This window comes from Scyliorhinus canicula, chromosome 8 (assembly GCF_902713615.1).
Source record: "Scyliorhinus canicula chromosome 8, sScyCan1.1, whole genome shotgun sequence".
Classification (NCBI taxonomy): domain Eukaryota; kingdom Metazoa; phylum Chordata; class Chondrichthyes; order Carcharhiniformes; family Scyliorhinidae; genus Scyliorhinus; species Scyliorhinus canicula.
In genome coordinates, this window is record NC_052153.1 from 7,605,208 (window position 1) to 7,628,460 (window position 23,253).

Consider the following 23,253-nt stretch of genomic DNA (forward strand, 5'->3'; position numbering starts at 1 on the left):
TTGTTGAAAGATTGAGTTGAGGTTAGGGTGATGGAATTCTGAATACAAACTCTGAACGGGGAGGGACACATGGGACATGTTTGAATAAAATAGCAATTCCTCGGTGACACCAAACCTGAATATTGCTGAAAAAAGGGACATGTTGCTGAAGCTTTACATCTTGCACTCATCAGGGCATGGGCAAGAAGACCAAGAGGTGAATTCTCTGCCTGTGGCGGAGCATTGTGTGTGGGCATAAAGCAGGTTTGGTGTTCTCCACTGCTGCGGTCCTGCTCCTGCTTGGGGCGGCAGCAAGCTACACCCCCTCACCCCCCGCCAGTGGGAGGATACAGATGGGTCATTTGACCGCCATTTGCATCTGGTTAATGAGCTGGGCACCTAATTCTCCATGCCCCCCCCCCGTCATGCTCCCGCCCTCTTGACCGGTTTTCGTTTACTCAACAGAAAGCACTTAACTGCATTTCACTGGCGACATCCTGTGAATCACATCAAGATGTTTATAAAATTTGAGGAGGATGCCCCTACTTGTCAGTTGTGCGGGGAGGGGGGAGGGGGGCAGGATTTTCATTGTGGGTGGGATGGTGGCCAGCTGCAGGACCGGGGTATCTAGCCGCCCGCCCGGCCGTTTCTGCCGGAAACACTGAGGGTTTAACGTGGCGTGGCTGCTAGCCCCCTACCGGGCAGAGCATCGGTATGGGGGCGGTGCCGGCTTTTTCGTCATAAGAGACTAGACACTTCCTCCGCACATAGCCTCAAAATCAGAGAATCCCGCCCAACGTCTCCCAAACGGAGAATCCTGCTCCAAATTTAAAAGAACCCCAACAATATGTATAGAGGAGAAAATTGGCAAGTTCAGCATCATCCAATAGCCACGCTGCACCAGAAAGTCAGCTCGCTGTGTGCAGCACGGCCGCTAACAGTCATGAGAACCAGCTCCCGGCATCTACCCGGCTCGCCGCTCATCCTGAGATGCAACATGATTTCGCGAGACGTTGCAATGTGAATCTCGCCCACAATGGGCAGGATCACTTTGTGGCAATTCTGCAGTTTAGAGCGGGGCAGCTAGTCTCACTCTAATGTGCAGATTCTCGAGGTACCTGAGGCTTTGGGATTCATCCCCCTCGCCTCGGGGTTCTCGGGTGAGCGCCGTTTAGCACTGGCCCCCCACAAATGGGGAACAGGTGGAACAGCATTCATGGGGGTCTCTCAGAGGACCTTTGGGCTGGGTGGTTCCCTGGCACTGCTGGTGCCACGTGGACACCCTGGTAGTGCCACCCTTGGCACTGCCACCTGAATTTCAGCCTGGCTGTGCCAAGCTAGCATTTTTTACGCATGCAATCAGGTGCGGCCGAGGCGGGGGCTCATACTGCATTTGGGCTGGGGAGGTTCGCCTGGGCTGTTTCGGGGACCTTGGAGATCAAGCCTCCATTTTTAAAGCTCATTTGGGAGCTCCCCACTGTCCGAAACGAGGCTGAATGCAGCCTGAGCCACACGTTCCCCATTCACGCCTCATATACAATGCGAGTCATGTTGAATGGCTACATGTTTCTGGGCAACGCAAGCGCCGGGAAACACGTGGCTAAACACGCTCACTGCGGGAGTTTTGTTCCCTTTTGGGAGAATTGCGCCTGTTGACTTTATATTTCCCCGTTGTTTTCTCAGCCAATTGGACTCAACGCGCCAAAGTATTCTCGTGTTTGTCCTGGTGGGTGCAACAGGCAAAGCTTTGTCAACATGTCTCTTTTTTTCCAGGAACATTTTAAGTGTTTAACTATTTCTTGGTTTTAATTATGATAAGCCACATGGTCGACAGCTGGTCTCGGCACCATGAATGTCCACCACAAAGACGTTTCAGTTGTCAAGGTGATATGCAGTTAAATCTAAATCTCAAAATGCAAAGGTTACTGGATGTATTGATATTTGTATGCAGCTACATTCGACGGGAGATTTGCTTTGGGATGAGTGGATGTAGGATGCGATTTTAAAAACAAATTCACAGTCAGTCTCACCCCAGAGATGTGAGCGTGTCGTCCAGCCTGATTCACCAGTGTATCACCTAGGAAGCTCTACCGGAGCTCCCATCATTAAGATGAGGCGTTGAGAGAAGTCCCATTTGCTCCCCACTGGAAGGAATTGATCCCGTGGCCCTGGGATTTCCTGGTCATTTGGTAACTTATCCATCAGGAGAAAAAGCAGATGATCTGGTTAGTTATCACCTTGCTGTTGAAATGAAAATCGCTTATTGTCACGAGTAGGCTTCAAATGAAGTTACTGTGAAAAGCCCCTAGTCGCCACATTCCGGCGCCTGTTCGGGGAGGCTGGTACGGGAATCGAACCGTGCTGCTGGCCTGCCTGGGTCTGCCTTCAAAGCCAGCGATTTAGCCCAGTGTGCTAAACCAGCCCCTTGGTGGGACATCGGCGTGTGCAAACTGACAACCACATCCCCTGCCAATGAACAATGATTCCAAAAGAACTTAACCGTTTGCAAAGCCCTTTGGGACTTCATGGGACCATGGAAGGCACGACTTTCTAACGATTACAAAAGCTAAATTGAATAAAAAGCAACAATTGTTGAAAATGCTCAGCATGTCAGGTTACAAGTGTAGAGAGAGAAAGTCTTTTTAAATGTTTTTAGTGAGATTCTGGTGTATAAAACAAATATAAATATGCACAAACAGTCGGAGACAAAAAGAGAAAATAAAAAGTAAAACTAAAACTATTTACACATCAGTCGGCTTCAACTATTGACATATATGCATCGTAGTTTCTTTTCTTTCTCCTTACAGTATTTGCAGTGCTGATTAGGGTTTCCAGTAATTTGCTCCCCATCAGTTTTCTCTTTTGTTTTTCCCCCTTTGGTTCAGGTTGCTGCACTGCCCCCCCCCCCCCCCCCTCCCCCCCAGTCTCCTCCTCCTTACTGTGTTGTGGCTACCCCCTCCTGCTCTTTGGCTTCCTAGCTCCTGGCCACAAACAGGTCCCGGAACAATCGGGTGAATGGCTCCCATGTTTCGTGGAAGCCACCTTCCGACCCACGGATGGCGAATTTAATTTTCACCATTCGGAGAAACTCCGAGAGGTCGGACAGCCAGTCTGCAGCTTTGGGTGGTGCTGCTGACCGCCAACCGAACAGGATTCTCCGGCGGGCGATCAGGGAGGCAAAGGCAAGGGCGTCGGCCCGCCTCCCCATGAAGGTATCCGGCTATCCTCGTACCCCAAAGACCGTCACACTCGGGCACGGCTCCACCCTCATCCCCCACCACCTCGGACATTGCCTCGAAGAAGGCTGCCCAGTACCCGGCAAGTCTGGGGCAAGACCAGAACGTGTGGCCGTGGTTGTGAAACAGAGTTAATGTTTCGGGTTGTGATGGTCCTTCCTTCCTGAGGACTCTATTTGCTCAGGTGGCGGTAATGAGGTAATAATAAAATACAGGCAGGCCCGAGGGCAGCTATTGGGTGGATTGAGCTCCTGACGCTCACGCCCTAGCTTCTAATTACTCATCAGAAAATATAGGCACCTGTCCCACTGCGCCATTCTTGCGTCTCAATTGGAGGTGCAGAATAAACCATATTTCTTATTTCCTTGCAGATCGTTTTCATCGAGACTGTTGATAAAGAGCAGGAGTTGTCCGAAAAATGGCATTTTAAGAGAGAGAACGTCAGAGAGCTTCAGCCGAGGTTGGTGAGCTCTGAGTATCACTGAGCAAGGTCCTCAGTCATTGGCCATGTACCACAGGAAATCATTTGTAGTTAGACACATCGGCAGCGCCCCCATGAATTTGCAATATGCCTAATGGGTGGGGGCGCTTTGCATTTGCATTCAAATGATCCTATTTTCAAGTGTTTCTGGTTTTGCAGCTCCAACGTCCTCATATTGCTTCTGGGGGGTTTTTTTTATTGACACCTGAGCCTGTCCACATCGGGGGTGGGAATCTCTGGCTCCCCCCCCAGCCGCGTGTCTCTTGGCGGAGCGCCGTTAACCGGCGGCGGGTTCTCTCCTCAATGGCCAGTGGGATTCCCCATTGAGGCCACCCCATGAGGTCGGGAACGCCACAGGTGAGGGTGCGCTGCCGGCGGGAAAAAAAAATCCCAACAGCCGGAAGACCCTGGCCCAGAATTCCCAATTCCGTATAATACATCCCTCAGACATGACTGAGGAGGGCGAACGAAAGGCCAACGCATGTTGGAATGAGCCATTTCAGAGATGCTCTAGCGTCCACAGCACCAAATATGTGAAGTAATTGTTTTGAAACAGGATTTTCCCAGTGCAGGGTGAACAACTGTCCTGAATGTTAAAGGATTGTCCCTTTATTGTGACTGTTTCCCCCATGTCAAAGGACACCTTCTGTCCATTATTTGAGGGCGGCCCATGGGAGATTGACCCTGAGAATCTCCTCGGCCTTTGCATCTTTGTGTCCTTTTGCTTTGACTGTGTGACTGTGGCCACCTCGTCCAAGGGGGATGTGGAATGTAGAGGGAGACTTCCTTTTTCCACAGGCCCCAGTCTATCCCTTTGATCCCTGCATGGCTTCACCCCTCCTCCCATCTCTGTGATCTCCTCCAGCCGGCAACCCTCTGGGATCGCTGCACTCCTCCAATATTAGCCTCTCGGGTATTCCCAGTTTCCATCGTTCTGCCATTAGAACATAGAACATTACAGCGCAGTACGGGCCCTTCGGCCCTCGATGTTGCGCCGACCTGTGAAACCATCTGAAGCCTATCTGACCTACACTATTCCATTTTCATCCATATGTCTATCCAGTGACCACTTAAATGCCCTTAAAGTTGGCGAGTCTACTACTGTTGCAGGCAGGGCGTTCCACACCCCTACTACTCTCTGAGTAAAGAAACTGCCTCTGACATCTGTCCTATATCTACCACCCCTCAATTTAAAGCTATGTCCCCTCGTGTTGGTCATCACCATCCGAGGAAAGAGACTCTCACTGCCCACCCTATCTAACCCTCCGACTATCTTATATGTCTCTATTAAGTCACCTCTCAGCCTTCTCCTCTCTAACGAAAACAACATCAAGTCCCTGAGCCTTTCCTCGTAAGACCTTCCCTCCATACCAGGCAACATCCTAGTAAATCTCCTCTGAACGCATTGGCGACCAATGTCTTTGACTGCAAGGAGTGTAAACCTCTCTCCTCCCCCTTTTTGTTTTTTGGTCATTTTTATCTTTTGTGAGGGCGACATAAGGCGCAGTGGTTAGCACTGGGACTGCGGCGCTGAGGACCCGGGTTCGAATCCCAGCCCTGGGTCACTGTCGGTGTGGTATTTGCACATTCTCCTCGTGTCTGCGTGGGTTTCACCCCCACAACCCAAAGATGTGCAGGGTGGGTGGATTGCCCCTTAATTGGAAAAAATAATAGCTACCTCGTTTACACAGCAGAGCATCACAGTCAGAGAGTCGCAGGAGGTAGAGTTGGAGGTTGGTCAGGCACAGAATGTGGGGGAAGGTGTGGGGAGGAAAAGGAGGTGTGGAGGAGGAGGAGGTGCGGTGCGGAGGAGGAGGAGGTGTGGAGGAGGAGGAGGAGGAGGAGGTGCGGAGGAGGAGGTGGGGAGGAGGAGGAGATGTGGAGGAGGAGGTGTGGTGCGGAGGAGGAGGAGGTGCAGAGGAGGAGGAGGAGGAGGGGGTGGGGAGGAGGAGGTGCGGTGAGGAGGAGGAGGAGGAGGTGAGGAGGAGGAGGTGAGGAGGAGGAGATGCGGAGGAGGAGGAGATGCGGAGGAGGAGGAGGAGGAGGAGGAGGTGCGGAGGAGGAGGAGGTGCGGAGGAGGAGGAGGTGCGGAGGAGACGGAGGAGGAGGAGGAGGTGCGGAGGAGGAGGTGCGGAGGAGGAGGAGGTGCGGAGGAGGAGGAGGAGGAGGAGGTGCGGAAGAGGAGGTGGAGGAGGAGGAGGTGAGGAGGAGGAGGAGGAGGAGGAGGTGCGGAGGAGGAGGAGGTGCGGAGGAGGAGGAGGTGCGGAGGAGGAGGAGGAGGAGGAGGTGCGGAGGAGGAGGAGGAGGAGGAGGAGGTGCGGAGGAGGAGGAGGTGAGGAGGAGGAGGAGGAGGGAGGGGGAGGAGGAGGTGCGGTGAGGAGGAGGAGGTGCGGAGGAGGAGGAGGAGGAGGTGAGGAGGAGGAGGAGGTGAGGAGGAGGAGGAGGAGGAGGTGCGGAGGAGGAGGAGGTGAGGAGGAGGAGGGAGGGGGAGGAGGGGGTGCGGTGAGGAGGAGGAGGAGGAGGAGGAGGTGCGGAGGAGGAGGAGGTGCGGAGGAGGAGGAGGAGGAGGAGGTGCGGAGGAGGAGGAGGTGCGGAGGAGGAGGAGGAGGAGGAGGTGCGGAGGAGGAGGAGGAGGAGGAGGAGGTGTGGTGAGGTGGAGGAGGTGAGGAGGACGACGAGGTGTGGTGAGGAGGAGGAGGAGGAGGTGAGGAAGAAGACAAGGTGCGGTGAGGAGGAGGAGGTGCGGAGGAGGAGGAGGAGGAGGTGCGGAGGAGGAGGAGGTGCGGTGAGGAGGTGAGGAGGAGGAGGTGAGGAGGACGACGAGGTGCGGTGAGGAGGAGGGGGTGCGGAGGAGGAGGAGGAGGTGCGGTGAGGAGGAGGAGGAGGAGGAGGAGGAGGTGCGGTGAGGAGGAGGGGGTGCGGAGGAGGTAGGGTAGTGCAGAGGGGGTGTGGTGGAGTAACGGGATAAGGGAGTGAGAGATCGGGAGTGGGGAGGGGTGCTGCCGAATGGGTGAGAGTTGGGGAGATTAGTGCCCAGGGACGGAATGGTACTGGGGCAAGGTTGCTTCGATCAACGCACTCTGAAACTATACCGGCGACTTCTCCGATTCTCCAAGCCCAGAACTAGGGCCATCGATATAAGATAGTGACGATTAAATCCATGAGAGACTTGCGGAGAACCCTCGTTACCCAGAGAGTGGTGAGAATGTGGTGCGGACAGTCAATACAGTCAAGAGGAAGCTTGATAAACAACGAGGGAGAAATAAATGAAAGGTTAGGCTGATAGGGTGAGGTGAAGAGGGGCTGGGAGGAGGCCTGTGTGGAACATACGAGACCAGACTAGCTGGGCCGAATTCTAGCTCATTCCTTTACACCTTGGAATTGGAGGTGTCATTGTTGACCTGTGCCCTGCCTGAATCCAGGAAGTTTGAACCCTGCAGTTTTGTTCAATACGATGCCGTCTCATTCCGCTAATCTCCAGTTGATTACTTTTAAACCGATAACGAGTTAGCAATTATTTCTCCTGTGGGGAAGTATTAATTGTTTTGCTTTCGCGGTCATGTTTTGCATTGAATGGGGTTAAATGTTAAAGGGCGGAGGCTCAGCATTAATATTCCATTTTCTTTTCAATTCAGGGACGAATTCTTTATTCCAGGATTGATTGACACGCATATCCATGCATCCCAATACCCCAACATGGGAGCTTGCTTGGATCTACCACTTCTTGAATGGTTGGTCAAATATACCTTTCCTGTTGAAGCCAAATTCAAAGACCTGAAGTTTGCAGAGGACACCTACACACAAGTGGTGGTATGTGCAACCTGATCTTTTTCAGCTCTCTGGTCGAAGGCAGGTCCGACTCACAATGCTGCGATCTCCACCGTGGGTAGGGCAAGGAGGCGGCCCCCAAATCCACCCCAGCTGAAATGGGGGATCAGAAATTACCCCTTAGCGTCACAAAGGTGTGTCGGCTTGGTGAGGTTATGGAGATTGGGTGGGAGAGCGGGCCGAGCCAAGGTGCTCTTTCAGGGGGCCAGTGCAGACTCGATGGGCTGAATGGCCTCCTTCTGCACTATAGGGATTCTATGCATTCTGTGAACCAGGAGCAGGTGGAGGCCATTCAGCCCCTCAAGCCTGCTCCGCCATTCAATAGGATGGTGGCTGATCCGATTGTGGCCTCAACTCCACATTCCACATCACCCCCGATAATCCTTGACTCCCTTGATAGGCAAGAATCTACCTTAAAATTGCCCAATGGCCCTGCTCCCAACTCTCCCTGGGGAAGAGACTTCTAATTCTGATTAGCAAGTTTGCAGATGATACTAAGATTGGTGGAGTTGCAGATAGCGAGGAGGACTGTCAGAGAATACAACAAAATATAGATAGATTGGAGAGTTGGGCAGAGAAATGGCAGATGGAGTTCAATCCAGGCAAATGTGAGGTGATGCATTTTGGAAGATCAAATTCAAGAGCGGACTATATGGTCAATGGAAGGGTCCTGGGGAAAATTGATGTACAGAGAGATCTGGGAGTTCAGGTCCATTGTACCCTGAAGGTGGCAACGCAGGTTGATAGAGTGGTCAAGAAGGCATACAGCATGCTTGCCTTCATCGGACGGGGTATTGAGTACAAGAGTAGGCAGGTCATGTTACAGTTGAGGGAGTGGAGAGTGAGGGAGTGGGGAGGGGAGAGTGGGGAGTGAGGGAGTGGGGGAGTGAGGGAGTGAGGGAGAGTGGGGAGTGAGGGAGTGGGGAGTGAGAGAGTGGGGAGTGAGGGAGAGTGGGTGGGGAGGGAGTGGGGAGTGAGGGAGTGGAGAGTGAGGGAGAGTGGGGAATGAGGGAGTGGAGAGTGAGGGAGTGGGGAGGGAGTGGGGAGTGAGAGAGTGGGGAATGAGGGAGTGGAGAGTGAGGGAGAGTGGGTGGGGAGGGAGTGAGGGAGTGGTGAGGGAGTGGGGAATGAGGGAGTGGAGAGTGAGGGAGGGAGAGAGTGGGGAGTGGGAGAGTGGGGAGGGAGGAAGTGGGGAGTGAGGGAGTGGAGAGGGGGGAGGGAGGGAGTGGGGAGTGGGAGAGTGGGGAGGGAGGGAGTGGGGAGTGAGAGAGTGGGGAGGGAGGGAGTGAGGGAGTGGGGAGTGAGGGAGAGTGGAGAGGGAGGGAGTGGGGAGTGAGGGAGAGTGGGGAGGGAGGGAGTGGGGAGTGAGGGAGAGTGGGGAGGGAGGGAGTGGGGAGTGAGGAGGGAGTGGGGAGTGAGGGAGTGGGGAATGAGGGAGTGGGAGAGTGAGGGAGTGGGAGTGAGAGAGTGGGGATGAGGGAGTGGAGAGTGAGGGAGTGGGGAGTGAGGGAGTGGGGAGTGAGGGAGTGGAGAGTGAGGGAGTGGGGAGTGAGGGAGTGGAGAGTGAGGGAGTGGGGAGTGAGAGAGTGGGGAATGAGGGAGAGTGGGGATGGAGGGGAGTGGGGAGTGAAGGAGAGTGGGGAGGGAGGGAGTGGGGAGTGAGGGAGAGTGGGGTGTGAGGGGAGTGGGGAGTGAGGGAGTGGGGAGTGAGGGAGAGTGGGGAGGGAGGGAGTGGGGAGTGAGGGAGAGTGGGGAGGGAGGGAGTGGGGAGTGAGGAGAGTGGGGAGGGAGGGAGTGGGAAGTGAGGGAGGGAGTGGGGAGTGAGGGAGTGGGGAATGAGGGAGTGGAGAGTGAGGGAGTGGGGAGTGAGAGAGTGGCGGATGAGGGAGTGGAGAGTGAGGGAGTGAGGGGGTGGAGAGTGAGGGAGTGGGGAGTGGGGGAGTGGAGAGTGAGGGAGTGGGGAGTGAGGGAGTGGGGAGTGAGAGAGTGGGGAGTGAGGGAGAGTGGGGAGTGAGGGAGTGGGAATGAGGGAGTGGGGAGTGAGGGAAGGAGTGATTATTGTGACTCGTGTGGAATAAAGGGAGTTGTACTCGGTCAGCCTGGCCTCTCTGCCTCCGTCTACAACAGAATGTGTTAACATTCCAAGTTGAGGAAAGTATAAAGTTGAAAGGGAAACAGCAGTGCAATGTGATTCGTTTTGGGGAGCTCTTAGCAAAGAAACAACAAGGGCAAAATAGGCTAAATGGCACAGAGTGTACAGAGGGATACCGACAGGCTAAGTGAGTGGGCAAAAATCTTGCAGACAACATAATGCAGGAAAATGTGAAGTTAGGCCCTTTGGCAGGAAGAATAAAGGAGCTGAATAAAGTTTATTTCAAGTATAAAGTACCCAATTCCGTTTTTTCCAATTAAGGGGCAATTTAGCGTGGCCAATCCACTCAGCCTGCACATCTTTGGGTTGTGGGCGTGAGACCCACACAAACATGGGGAGAATGTGCAAACTAGGGCTGAATAATGTAGACATGGAGCAGATGCTTCCTCTTGTGGGCATTCTAGAACAAGAGAGAGGGGTCGTAGTCTTAGGATAAGGGGTAGCAAATTTAAAACGGAATTGAGGAGAATCTACTTCTCCCGAAGGGTTGTGAATCAGTGGAATTCGCTACCCCAGAGTGTTGTGGATGCTGGGACAGTGAGTAAATTTAAGGAGGAGTTATTTAGATTTTTTCATTGGTATATGGGTTGAAGGGTTATGGAGAACGGGCTGGATGGTGGAGTTAAGGCCCGGGTGAGATCAGCAGGATTGAATGGTGGAGCAGAACCGATGGGCCAAATGCCTAATTTCTGCTCCCATATCTTATGAACTTATGAATATTATTTGAATGGAGAAAGACTGCAGAAAGAAGCAGCACAAAGGGGCCTGGGGGTCTTCGTGAATAAATCACAAAAAGCTAACATGCAATTTTAGCTGGCAATAGAGAAGGCAAATGGAATTCTGCCCTTTCTTTCAAAGCAAATGGTGTATAAAAATAGGAAAGTCCTGCTAAAATGTATAAGGTCACATCTGGAACAGTTTTGGTCCCCTAATCTAAGGAAAGATATACCGGCATTGGAGGCAGCACAGAGAAGGTTCACTCGGTTGATCCCGGGTATGGAGGGATTTTCTTATGAGGGGAGGTTGAGTAGGTTGGGCCTGGACTCTTTGGAGTTTAGAAGAATGAGAGGCGACCTTATTGAGACATATCGGATTCTCAGGGGGTTTGACAGGGTCGATGCTGAGAGGTTGTTTCCCCTTGTGGGAGTCTAGGACCAGAGGGCAGAATCTCAGAGTGAGGGGGTCTCCCATTTAAAACAGAGATGAGGAGGAATTTCTTCTCTCAGAGGGGAGTGAATCTGTGGAATTCTTTACCGCAGAGAGCTGTAGGGGCTGGATCGCTAAGTATGTTCAAGGCTGAGCTTTATTTTTAATTTAGAGTATCTAATTCATTGTCTCCAATTAAGGGGCAATTTAGCGTGGCCAATCCGCCTACCCTGCAGGATGTGGGGGTGAAACCCACGCAAACACGGGGAGAATGTGCAAACTCCACACGGACAGTAACCCAGAGTTAGACAGATTTTTAATCTGTGAAGCAATCAAGGGTTAGGGGATAAATTGGGAAAGTGGAGTTGAAGATTATATCAGGTCATCCATGACCTCAGTGAATGGTGGAACAGATTTGATGGGCTGAATGGCCGACGTCTGCTCCTGTGTTTTATAGTCTTACACCCAGCTGCACCTTTTCAGATCTATGCAGATTTGTAAGCATGACATAATTACAAAAGCTATTTCATTCTCTAATTCACAGTCCCGCTAAAATAATATGCAGAATATGGTCAGACACATCACACTCTGAAAGCAAGTGACAGATACCACCACACAGGATCCTGTGAATTCCCCATCAATTTACCACAGACGCTTGTCACACATTGAGCTAACTGGCCTCTCTGGAACTCTGACTTTCACATGTAGGTCTTCAATCTCCACTCTTCAACAACATGCGTCAAAAAGAAAGCACGGTGTAGAGGAAAAGACGTTCCAAAAATCAAAGAACTTCACTCCTGTGACGTAGTCCAAAGCAATCAACAGTCTGTTCATAATGACGAGGTATCTTCCACCTCTAACGGTCAAAACCATTGGTGCGCAGTAGGGGCAGAGGAGGTCCTAAGCACTTCCCTCGTGCACAATCAGTTTTGTTAGCTCTCCTTGCATACCGGGTTGTCCTGAAGGCAGAAAGTCTGATACCTTATTGCCCCCACAGTTTAGAGTTAAGTCCTGACAAAGGTGGTTGTGATATTCCACAAGGACGTGAGCTCAGTGTGTTCATCGTGATTGGCCTTTCGGAAAGCTTTCAGTTGCATGTCCAACTTCCAAAGATCAGGTGACCTGTGGCAGTTCCAAAGATCAGATGACCTGTGGCAGCCATCTTAAAGATTCAGCAGGGTCTTTTTTAAAGAAGGAGTACAGCTTTTTGAAAAAAATAAGTTGTGATATCTTCTTGTCTTCACCCCTCCCCCCTCCGCCCCCGCCTTGGTCTTTCAAAATAAACTCTCGGTTTTTTTCATAGTGTCTGTAAAGCAGAAGTAAATACGTTTACATCAATTGCTCCATTCAAACTGAGGTCTTCACACACTGTTGCCAAATGCATTACAGTTTCCCATCGCACCCTTTCTCATGAAATATTTCCCTGTTATGTGTTAGCGAGTGAATTGATTTTCTCACTCATTAAAACAGTCTGTGCTGATTTCAGCCTTTGAACCTCGCTGACCTCCATGTCTGGACTAGCCTCACCTTTAGTCAGTCAAAAGTTAGATTCCCTCCTACTCCTTTAACTGTGAAGGCATCCTTATTTCCAAGCTCACTTCCCAGGCGCAAACATTTAAAATGATGATCTTTTTGAGGGAACAAAGTATGAAATGGCCTCTTTTTCTGTGCCAACAACTCGTTCCTTCTTTGATCAAAGTCCCTTATTGTCATTAGGACGCTGTCCAGGAACAATAAGAAACGCTTAATATTCTTGGCTGGCTGGGGTTTTGAACACTGTACGGTCTTTCAGTTTCTCTTGACCCCCTTCAGGTCCAATTTGTTTAATTATTTTCAAGCGACATCAATAGCTTGGATCATAAGGCACTGGAGCAGAGCTAGGCCACTCGGCCCATCGAGCCTGCTCCGCCGTTCAATCACGGCTGATATTTTTCTCATCCCCATTCTCCTCCTGCCTTCTCCCCATAACCCCTGATCCGTGACGGAATGGGGTGCATTTGATTTGTACCCCTGGAACCTGTCAGCAACACCTGGGCCTCCTTTTAGTCTGATCCGAGTGGGACTTTGCTTTAGGCAGTAATGGTTTCCCCAGTTCTGTTACTATGGGGATGGATTGGTCCCCATCCTATCCCATGCCTTTGAGGACACACCTGCTCACAGGTAGATGGTGCAGAGGCTTATGAGTGAGTTCACAATCATCGGCCATTACTGCTGAGGTTGTCGTATTCAATATTTTCCCCGCTTCGGGACTGTGATAGAGAAATTCAAACAGCATTCATTAGGTAAGCAAAACTGAACTTTATTTAAGAATTAGAACTGACTGCTAGCAGTAATGGCTGAGACTTGAAGTCGGAAGGCAGTCAAGTACAAACTGCTGAGTCCGTCCCAAGTCTGCGATATTACAGAAGAATAAGGCGATTTTTATACATTATAGGATCAAGATAACATGAATACAACTTGGTCAGGAATTTGATCGAAAGTAAAACATAAGTAATAATCGTTACAATGCCGTCACCTTGCTGACCTTTAGGGGACTGGAGTTTCATATCATTATCTTGTCTTTGTTTTAAGAAAGGGACAAATTTGTTTACGTACAGGAAGAGAAAGTTTTTCAGCTTGGTATGTGTTGAGACTGCTTCTAGGTTCATTACGAACAAGCCTTATCTAGAATTTCAGAGTCACCCAGTTCTCAGGTCATGTTGACCTCGGCTGTATCTGTGTATTTTGTATCTGTGCCTTAGGTTATATGAAATCAGTTTAAATTCAATTGTACCAAGAAGACTTGACTAGTTTTCCCATCATGCCATTATTTGCTTTGCACAATACCACAAGGTAACTCTTTGTTCGTCTAAGTGCATTTTTAGATTGTCTTTACGACTAAGTGATAAGAATTAAACCTCGATGGAGTTTAGAAGGATGAGGGGGATCTCATTAAAACTTACAGGATACTGCGAGGCCTGGATAGAGTGGGCGTGGAGAGGATGTTTCCACTGGTAGGAGAAGCTAGAACCAGAGGACACAATCTCAGACTGAAGGGGCGATCCTTTAAAACAGAGATGAGGAGGAATTTCTTCAGCCCAGAGGGTGGTGAATCTGTGGAACTCTTTGCCGCAGAGGCTGTGGAGGTCAAATCACTGAGTGTCTTTAAGGCAGAGATGGGGCTGGGATTCTCTAAAAACGCGGTTAAGTGTTGACACTGGCGTAAACATCGGAGTGTTTCACCCCGGCGTCAATGGGCCTCTTTGGCCACATTCCGGCACCTGTTCGGGGAGGCTGGTACGGGAATTGAACCGTGCTGCTGGCCTGCCTTGGTCTGCTTTCCAAGCCAGCGATTTAGCCCAGTGTGCTAAACCAGCCCCTAAGCTCAATTACGTCAAAATTGACTGGTTTGAAATGGATTCAATCCTGGATGCAGAACCCAATTTCAGGTACACACAGGGGAGAGAGGCAGACTGAATGCTCCCAAGTGTGTCTGTCCATAATCAGTGTGGTTTAATTTAGACAACACTGAGATGTGTTCCCAAACTTCCCCTTTTTGATGTGTGGGCAGTTTTGTAATCCTGCCCCTGGCACCAGCCGTCCACGGAATTTAAAAACCAGAGTATTACTTATTTACACACACTTCTCCGGGGGAGGTTTATCGCTACTTCACGCACACACACACAAACCACACAAGAAAGGCACAGTAAAATAAAGGAGTTTCACTTCTCCGAATGTTCAAACCAAACAGGATAGCTGACAGTTCACGTGTTTATTAAGGGTGCAGTGAGAGGAGCTGAACGTCAGGGGAGGGCGGGATTCTCCGCTGCGCCGGCAGAGCACTCGCGCCCGTGGATTTCCCGTCGATGCCCACAGCGGGGAATCCCCATTGGCCGGCTACCGGGACGGAGGATCCCGCTGCCGGCCGGGGGGCGCACCGCACCAGAAAACGGAGTGCGGTGGGAGAATCCTGCCCGGGATATTGTGGAATAAGAGATGCAGAGCGAGTAGAGTGAGCAGCCTCGATAGTATTTGCGGCCAGAGAACCCGTTTTACTTCTCCACGTAAACGCGGTATCTTTCGTAAACAGACTTTCAAGGGGGCGTTCAAACGTTAAGCCTTGTGGTGCAGTAGAAGGCCAAATGCTATAGGCTGCTTTCAGCAAAGATGTCCCTGATGACGTTACTTTTGTATTCTCCAATCTGCTGTTGACTGCAAAGGCAAGCAGGGCTTCAACTAAAAGGCTTTCCAAATGCAAAGAGCTTGGGCCACGTGACAACTGGTGGCGGATTCATGAAGGAAAGCAACTACTAGTCTGTTCATGTCACTGAAGGAGCTTCCAAGCCCCATGGTCAAAACCATTGACATTCAATCGGAAGATCGGGAGTTCTCCTGTATTACCTGATAGCTCTGGAGACCGAAATTCTGAGACCTTATTGTTCTTATTGCTTTGGGTTAAGCGTGACAAAGGCAGGGGCAAAATTCCACCCGACCATGGTCTAGACGCGTTCACAATAGTCCAACTTTTGGAAGCTTCTAGAAGCCAACTTGCAGTGCCAAAGGTCAGGTGACCTGTGACAGCCATCTTAAAGTATCATTTTTAAAGAGAATTTTTGTTTCAATTTTGTAATGCCGTCATGTCTGCTTGGCATAGGGGCAGCACGGTGGCCTAGTGATTAGCATTTCAGTCTCATGGCGCCGAGGTCCCAGGTTCGATCCCGGCTCTGGGTCACTGTCCGTGTGGAGTTTGCACATTCTCCCCGTGTCTGCGTGGGTTTCGCCCCCACAACACAGAGATGCGCAGGGTAGGTGGATTGAACATGCTAAATTGCCCCTTATTTGGAAAAAAATAAATTGGGTACACTAAATTTAAAAAAAATGTCTGCTTGGCATGACAAAATAAAAAACATTGGGATACATTTTTATCAGAATAGTATTGAGAAGTGATGCTAAACTTGTATTGAACCCTGGTTCGACTACACTAGAATCCTGCAGACAGTTCTGGCCTCCATATTATAAAAACAATATAGAGGCACTGGCGGAGCTGCAAAGAAAGGATGATAAAAAATCTGAGTGAGGTTGTATCAGAGAAGACCGAATAGACTGGGCTCCCTTTCTCTCTAAGGAGAGAAGACAATGTGGTAGAGATTTTTAAAATGATAACGGAGGTTGATAGGGTAGATGTAGGTAAATGCCACCAGTGATACAGTCCAAACCCGGAGCCATCAATGTAACTTAGTCAAAACCAAATCCAACAACGAATTGAGAACAGGGCATGGTTGAGACGAGTGACATAGATGTATTTAAGGGGAAACTAGATAAACGCACGTGGGAAAGAATGGCCTTTTTCTGAGATGTAAATTCTTTGTAGGAAGAGGTTCTCCCTCTGTGAATGAGATTTTACTGCACGGATCCTAGAGGACAGAAATGAATGTTATTTTTTTGAACAAAGTAGAGATTAGAAGCTTCTCACTAACAGTGCGTTCATTATTTGACAGAGAAGAACTCTGAAAAATGGCACCACCACCGCGTGCTATTTTGCGACCATCCACACAGACTCATCGTTGAAGCTTTGCGATGTCGTAGGTAAGTCGTTAACGTAAGCCTACACGGTAGTTATCAGTTTGGGGTGGGGGAGGGGGAGTAGGGATCGGGGATGATGGTGGAGTGATTTCCGTTTGGCCAGTACCCTGGTAAGCAGCTAAAATGGAAAATTTGGCATTCCGACATTTGTCCCAACTCGATTTTCCAAGGTCGCAGCCAGAGTGAAGATCAGGCCTGGGGAGCACACACTGGGCGTGACTGGCACTGATTTTATGAATTGAGACAAATCATTACAGATTTATATCATGCAACTATCCTCCACTGACCGTATTATACAGGACAATTAATCAATTTATATTACACAATTCCACTGTACTTCTCATAATGATCCATGCCATTGTCACCTGGAACTTTAGCTATTCTAATGCTGGCTGACCTCTGATCTTACACCTTCAGCTTATTTAAAACTCTGCTGTCCAGTTCCTTATTCACTCCAAGTTGTGTTCATTGTGTTCACTCGTAATTGTCACCAATATTGGCTCCTGGTACCAAATCCTTCCTTGTCCTATTCTCCTCGAGCGACACGGTGGCACATCGGTTAGCACTGCTGCCTCACAGTCCTCAGGTGTCGGTCTGTGTGGAGTTTGCACCTTCTCCCCCTGTCTGCGTGGGTTTCCTCCGGGTGCTCCGGTTTCCTCCCACAGTCCAAGGATGTGCAGGTTAGGTGGGGTCACTTAGACAGGGCAGGGGAGTGGGCCTAGCTAGGGTACTCTCTCAGAGGGCCGGTGCAGATTGATGGGCTGAATGGCCTCCTTCTGCACAGTCGGGTTTCTACGGATCCTTCCAACCTTTTTTAAAAATAAATTTAGAGTACCCAATTTTTTTTTTTCCAATTAAGGGGCAATTTAGCGTGGCCAATCCACCTACCCTGCACATCTTTGGGTTGTGGGGGCGAAACCCACGCAAACACGGGGAGAATGTGCAAACTCCACACGGACAGTGACCCAGAGCCGTGATCGAACCTGGGACCTCAGCGCCGTGAGGCCGCAGTGCTAACCCACTGCGCCACCGTGCCGCCCGGATCCTTCCAACCTGACAAGCCTCCAGCAATTTCCATCACTGCCGCACTGGTGGCTTTGGCTTCTTCACGTGCCTTCAGCCTCAAATTCAACTACACTTCCAGTAAATTAGATGCTTTCCCTTTGACCCCCTGGAACCAGGTACCAATACTGGCAGCTGTTGTGATGAGATGCAAACTAGTGCGAATGACATTTGCATGACTTGTCGTGAGGAAGAGCGACCCGCCAGATTCTCCGAGCTCCCTGAGGAAGAGCCCCCCCCCCCCCCCCCCCCCCCCCCCCCCCCGGCGCCACCAAACCTGCTGCGAGTTGCGAGAATTACGTCCTCCCTTCCTAACAGCACTGTGGGTGTACCTACGCTGCAGGGACCAAAGCGGTTCATGAAAGCAACTCCTCACCTAATTGGGTGATTAGAGGTGGCCATTAATTGCCACCCCATGAAAGAATAGCAAAATAAAAACTCCTTATGTAGCCCGTTGTCACGTTTTGTTTGGTAGTCACTCCAGTGAAGCACCGAGGGACCTTTAACTACATTAAGTGCATTATAGAATTACAGGTTGTTGGTGTTGATCGGGTCTGAACATTCCGGGCAGGATTCTCCTGTCTGCCAGCCGCGTTTTCCAGCAGGGCGCGCTCCTCACTCGTCCCCCCCCCTCCCCCTCAGGAGAGGTGGGATTCGGTGGGGCTAATTGGAGGAGGTAAACTGGATTGGCTGGGAGTGCCACCTGGCATGTGCCCAGGTTACCTACCTGCACAAAAGCCAACAATGCTCTCGTTAACCCGGATGCAACAACAATGAGTGCATTAAGTTGGAACAAATTGAGAGACATTTCTGCTTGTTACAAAGCTGTGAACAATGTGCGTTCCCTTTTTCTTTTGTGCAGATAGATTGGGCCAGCGTGCCTTCGTAGGTAAAGTTTGCATGGACCTTAATGAGCTGTTTCCCGAGTATAAGGAATTGTTGAGCGAATCTGTGAGCGAAACTAAGAGGTAAAACTCAAATTGCTCTGCATTGTCAAGTACTTCAAGTCTCAAACAAGTGGTCATTTGTTTTTGCTTCCATTGACTAAATGTTGTACCCATGATAATTAATTTAAAGACCGTTCCAAATTGTACTTGCTTGGTGGCCGTGCCATGGGCTAATGTTTATTGGAGTGGAGTGCAGCACAGCAGATGCCTCCCCCCCCCCCCCCTCCTCCACTCAAATTCTCTGCAATGTAACTTGCTGAGAAAGCGAGCTGATGCGGACACAGTGAGGGTGACTGGAATCTGAGAACACAATGAACAATGAGACCAACTGTCTTATTCCTTCGCCAATGAAATGATAAAATTGATAAAGGTGAACAGTAGAAAAGGAACTGGGACAGCAAGGTGGTTAGCACTGCTGCCTCACGGCGCCGGGGGACCCGGGTTCAATCCCGACCTCGGGTCACTGCCCGTGCGGAGTCTGCACCTTCTCCCCGTGTCTGCGTGGGTTTCCTCCGGGTGCTCCGGTTTCCTCCCACAGTCCATAGATGTGCGGGTTAGGTGGGGTCACGGGGATAGGGAAGGGGAGTGGGCCGAGGTAGGGTGTTCTTTCAGAGGGACGGTGTAGACCCGATGGGCCGGATGGCCTCCTTCTGCACTGTAAGCATTCTGAAAAAAATCAGGTACAGAAAGAGAAATAAAGAGAGGAGAAAAACTAGGAAATGATTAAGAAAGATGAAAAAGAGACACAAGGAAAAGCAAGAATATATTTTTTTAAAATTAAAACTTGATGTCTTATAATCTCGAACAAAATTTATTACATGTAGCAAATAAATTGGACTCTTAATTATTCCCTTTCTGGGCTAGAGAGGTTGGTTGTCATTTCAATGATAGATATCATATCACATTGTTGAAAGAAAAAAATAGAGCTTTGCTTTGTTCGAACATCTTTCACAACCACAGGACACTCCAAAACAGTTTATAGTCAATTAACTACTGTTGGAGTATAGACAGCTAGTCTCACTCTAAAATGCTCTCCCCGGATATACCTGAGGCGTTGGGATCTGACACCCTTCAGCTCAGAGGTCTCGGGTGAGCGCCAGTCAGTGCTGGTTCCCAGAAACGGGGACCAAGCGGAACGGCACTTTGTGGGATCAGAGGCCCCCAGGTGTTTGCCCCCTGGGCAGGGTGGCACCCTGGCACTGCTGGTGGCACTGAGGCACCCTGACAGTGTCAGCTGTGTGCCAGCCTGGCAAGGGCACCGCCAGGCTGGCATTTTTCCCACAGCGATGATCGGGCCCGGGGGTGCTGTGTTCCCGGGGCGCAGGGGCATCCGAGAACCCCCTTAGAGGTGAGCTGGAGCTTTGGGAGGAGCGTGTTTTAGGGTCGAGAGATCAGGACACCATTTTTAAATGCCGTCCCAATCTCGTCCTGCGCTAAGGCGTTCCGGCGCACGGAGCTCCTTAACGCAGGAAACAGGAATAAGTGCAGCCTCGGCAGCGCGTTAGCCACTGAGGCCCCGAATTGAAACAAGAGTTCGATAGATAGCCACAAGCGCCAGGACTCACCCAGTTAACTGTGCTCGTCACGGGTCTGGTAGATTGGTTAGATTGCGCCTATTGTTTGTGTGAAGCTATCAGAGGCCGCCTAAATCAACCAGTAACTCACAACCCAAGGTATTTCTCATCATCCCCGTCAATCGCCACATGATTGCCTCATTAACAATAGCACGCATAATTAACATACCCTTACCAGGCAAGATCCATTTCACTGTGGTAGTCACCACAGGTCCTCTCTTAAGAGTTGTGGCTGTCAACAGTTCATTCACTTTTCAGTTGTTACTGACCAACAAGAATTCCGGGGGCCAACGTTCCTGGAATCCGGACCGAGTCAATGAATCCCTCCCCCTGGATAAAGGCCAATTAAAGAAGGGAGTGGAGCTGCCTTAGCCAGGTCCCCCCTCACCCATTCCCTTGCTTCCCCACAGGATCAGAACCAGGTTTGCAACGACGGCAGGTGGATGGAGACATAGGAAGGGAAGTAGGCCATTCAGTCCCTCAATTAGATGGTGGCCAATGACGTTGCCATAGAAAGGAAGTGGGAGTGTTCCCAGCCTTCCCACCTCACATCTCAGTGGCCTTGTCCAAAGGATGTCTGTTTCTATTAGTGGCTGAAGAAACTGTTAGACTTTAAAGAAATATATTATTGAAACTTTTTTAAAAGTCTTACAGTTTCTTCAGTCACTAATAGAAACAGACATCCTTTGGACAAGTTTTACAAATTTAGAGCGGCCAATTCATTTTTTTCCAATTAAGGGGCCATTTAGCGCGGCCAATCCACCACCCTGCACATCGTTTTGTGTCGTGGGGGTGAGACCCACGCAGACACGGGGAGAAGGTGCAAACTCCACACGGACAGTGACCCGGTGCCGGGATCGAACCTGGGATCTCGGTGCCGTGATGCAGCAGCGCTAACCACTGCGCCACCGTGCCGTTTGATATTAGGAAATGTTCTTAGAAATAATCGTATAGTATTGGAGCTCTTGGCTAATGATAGTTCTTTTTCCAGTGTAGTGTTATGATGAAGAAGCCTTTAGGAGATAGTTTTCGGCATCTATCAATGTAACAAAGAGATTTGTAGAGTTGCTGCTTAATATAAAGATGCCTGAAGACCATAAATCTTCAATGCCAGCTCAGGGTTATTGGGATTACCAAAAGTGTCTCCATTTGTGCTTCCTGGATTCAGAGGACAGGGACAGCCAAACAGACAGGAATCCAGATTTGGATTCAAACATTGTGGTGAATGTAACTCCGTAATTCACACTGTATTGTATATACATGAGACCATGCATTTGTAAGCGCAGTTGCGTTGCCCGACCACTAGGGGGAGTAGCGCTGGGAATGCTTAGGAGTTTGTACAGTGCTCCACCCGTGGCTCCACCCACGACTCCTCCCCCTGGACTGCTGTATAAATACCAATGCTCAGAGCAGTCGTTCAGTTCATCGAGAGTTCAATGCGGAACAGGCTGGCTCTGTTGTAAGTAGATTAAAACCACTGTTCATATCTTAAAGCACGTGTGTAGTGAATTGATGGTTCCATCAAACATGCAGAATACTTGTTCCAGATTGCTGAGCAGCATATTGTAGCTGACAATGTTTGATATAAACGCTGGCCTAACCAGCGTCGCCCACGTCCCCGAAATTAATTTTTTTTAAACTAACCTCCAGGTCATTCAATGGCAACAACTTATATTTATATAGCGTCTTTAACATCGGAAAACATCCCAGGATTCTTCAAGGGCACTTTAAAATTTGACACGTAATGAGACGTTGAGACGGGCGACGAAAGTTTTCAAGGAGTGTGGGAAATGAAAAAAAGAGAGACAGAGAGTTTTTTTTTTCGGGGGGGGATTCAAGAATTTGTGGCCTCAACAGATCATAGGTCATCCATGCATAATATATAAATAATGAGGGTGTTTGTATGACACATTCACTCAGAGCATGATCACAGTCTCCTGGTACCATGTCGTGTTAGGTACACTGGTCTAACACTGGCTGCAACTGGATGCAGTTTATATCAGAAAGATACTCCCTACCTTGAAGTTAGTTCAATCAGGTTTATTGAACTAATAGCACAGTTAGCACAGTTCTCTGTGAGTTTGACTCTCTGCTAACTTAAGTGTGGTTATTCTGTCTGACTGAACCAGACTAGCTCTTAGCCACGTGCTGGAGGTGTGAGATTGTAACAACACCCTTGACTGACTGTTCATCAGTGGGAAGAGGTGGAGTGCGAGTGCCTCGTGTCTTTTATAGTCAGATCCCACCCCTGAGTGTCCTGCCTGCTTATTGGTCATGTCCTGTTCTCTGTGTCCATTAGCTGCTTGTCTGTATATCATTATGTGTGTGTGCCTGCATATCATGACAGATGTTACCCATTCACAAAGCACCAACTCCAAGGGTGCAGAACTTGAATTTATTGCTGACTATTACCTTTGTGCTAAAATTCAACTATCACTGGCCTCTTATTGGGTATCATCTTGTGCATTTAGAAATGCTTCACATGTTGTGATTGGTATTGGATGCCAAAAGTATATCTGACGAAAAACACAGCAACACAAGACGCTGACCTTGAATTGTTGTTGCTGTTCACAGATTCGTCGCTGAACTGGCCAGGCGGGAGGTAAGACAGACGTGCCTAGACTGATATTACAAAAGCAAAACGCCGGGGACACTGAAAATCTTTCATGAAAACCGAAAGTGCTGGGAAAACACTGCAGGTCCGGCAGCGTCTGTGGAGAGAGAATCAGGGTTAACATGTCGAGTCCACGTCACTCTTCTGCAGAATCCCTAGACAAAGCTTTTTTAGGGTGTAAGAGTATTTTGAAGTGCAGAGGCATGGAAAGAGGGGACAGGAAGGCCCGTGATAGGCTGGAAGACAGGAGTGATTAAATGGTGGTGGTGCGGCAAGATAGCACAGTGGTTAGCACTGTTGCCTCACATTGCCAGGGACCCGGGTTTGATTCCCGGCTTGGGTCACTGTCCGTGCGGAGTCTGCACGTTCTCCCCGTGTCTGTGTGGGTTTCCTCCCACAGTCCAGGTTAGGTGGATTGGCCAAGCTAAATTGCCCTTAGTGTCCAAAAAAGGTTAGGGGATGTTGCTGGGTTACGGGTATAGGGTGGAGGTGTGGGCTTAGGTAGGGTGCTCTTTACAGGGGCCGGTGCAGACTCGATGGGCTGAATGGCCTCCTTCTGCACTGTAAATTCTGTGATCCTACGAAAAGGGGAAGGTAATGGGCTAAGTTAAGAAATATAGAAATTAGGGGCAAGAGGAGGCCATTTGGCCCTTCGTGCCTGTTCTACCATTC

The 23,253-nt window shown here is 49.8% G+C and overlaps 1 protein-coding gene across 1 annotated transcript in view; it reads left to right on the plus strand.

The window, feature by feature from the left end:
- gda (guanine deaminase) overlaps positions 1-23,253 on the plus strand; it is a 54,233-nt gene that overhangs the window by 2,254 nt on the left and 28,726 nt on the right. Inside the window, exons 2-6 of the mRNA XM_038804107.1 lie at positions 3,587-3,675; positions 7,332-7,506; positions 16,300-16,387; positions 18,309-18,414; positions 22,542-22,569. Of these exons, the coding sequence (XP_038660035.1) occupies positions 3,587-3,675; positions 7,332-7,506; positions 16,300-16,387; positions 18,309-18,414; positions 22,542-22,569 (486 nt within the window). The remainder of the gene's footprint in view (positions 1-3,586; positions 3,676-7,331; positions 7,507-16,299; positions 16,388-18,308; positions 18,415-22,541; positions 22,570-23,253) is intronic.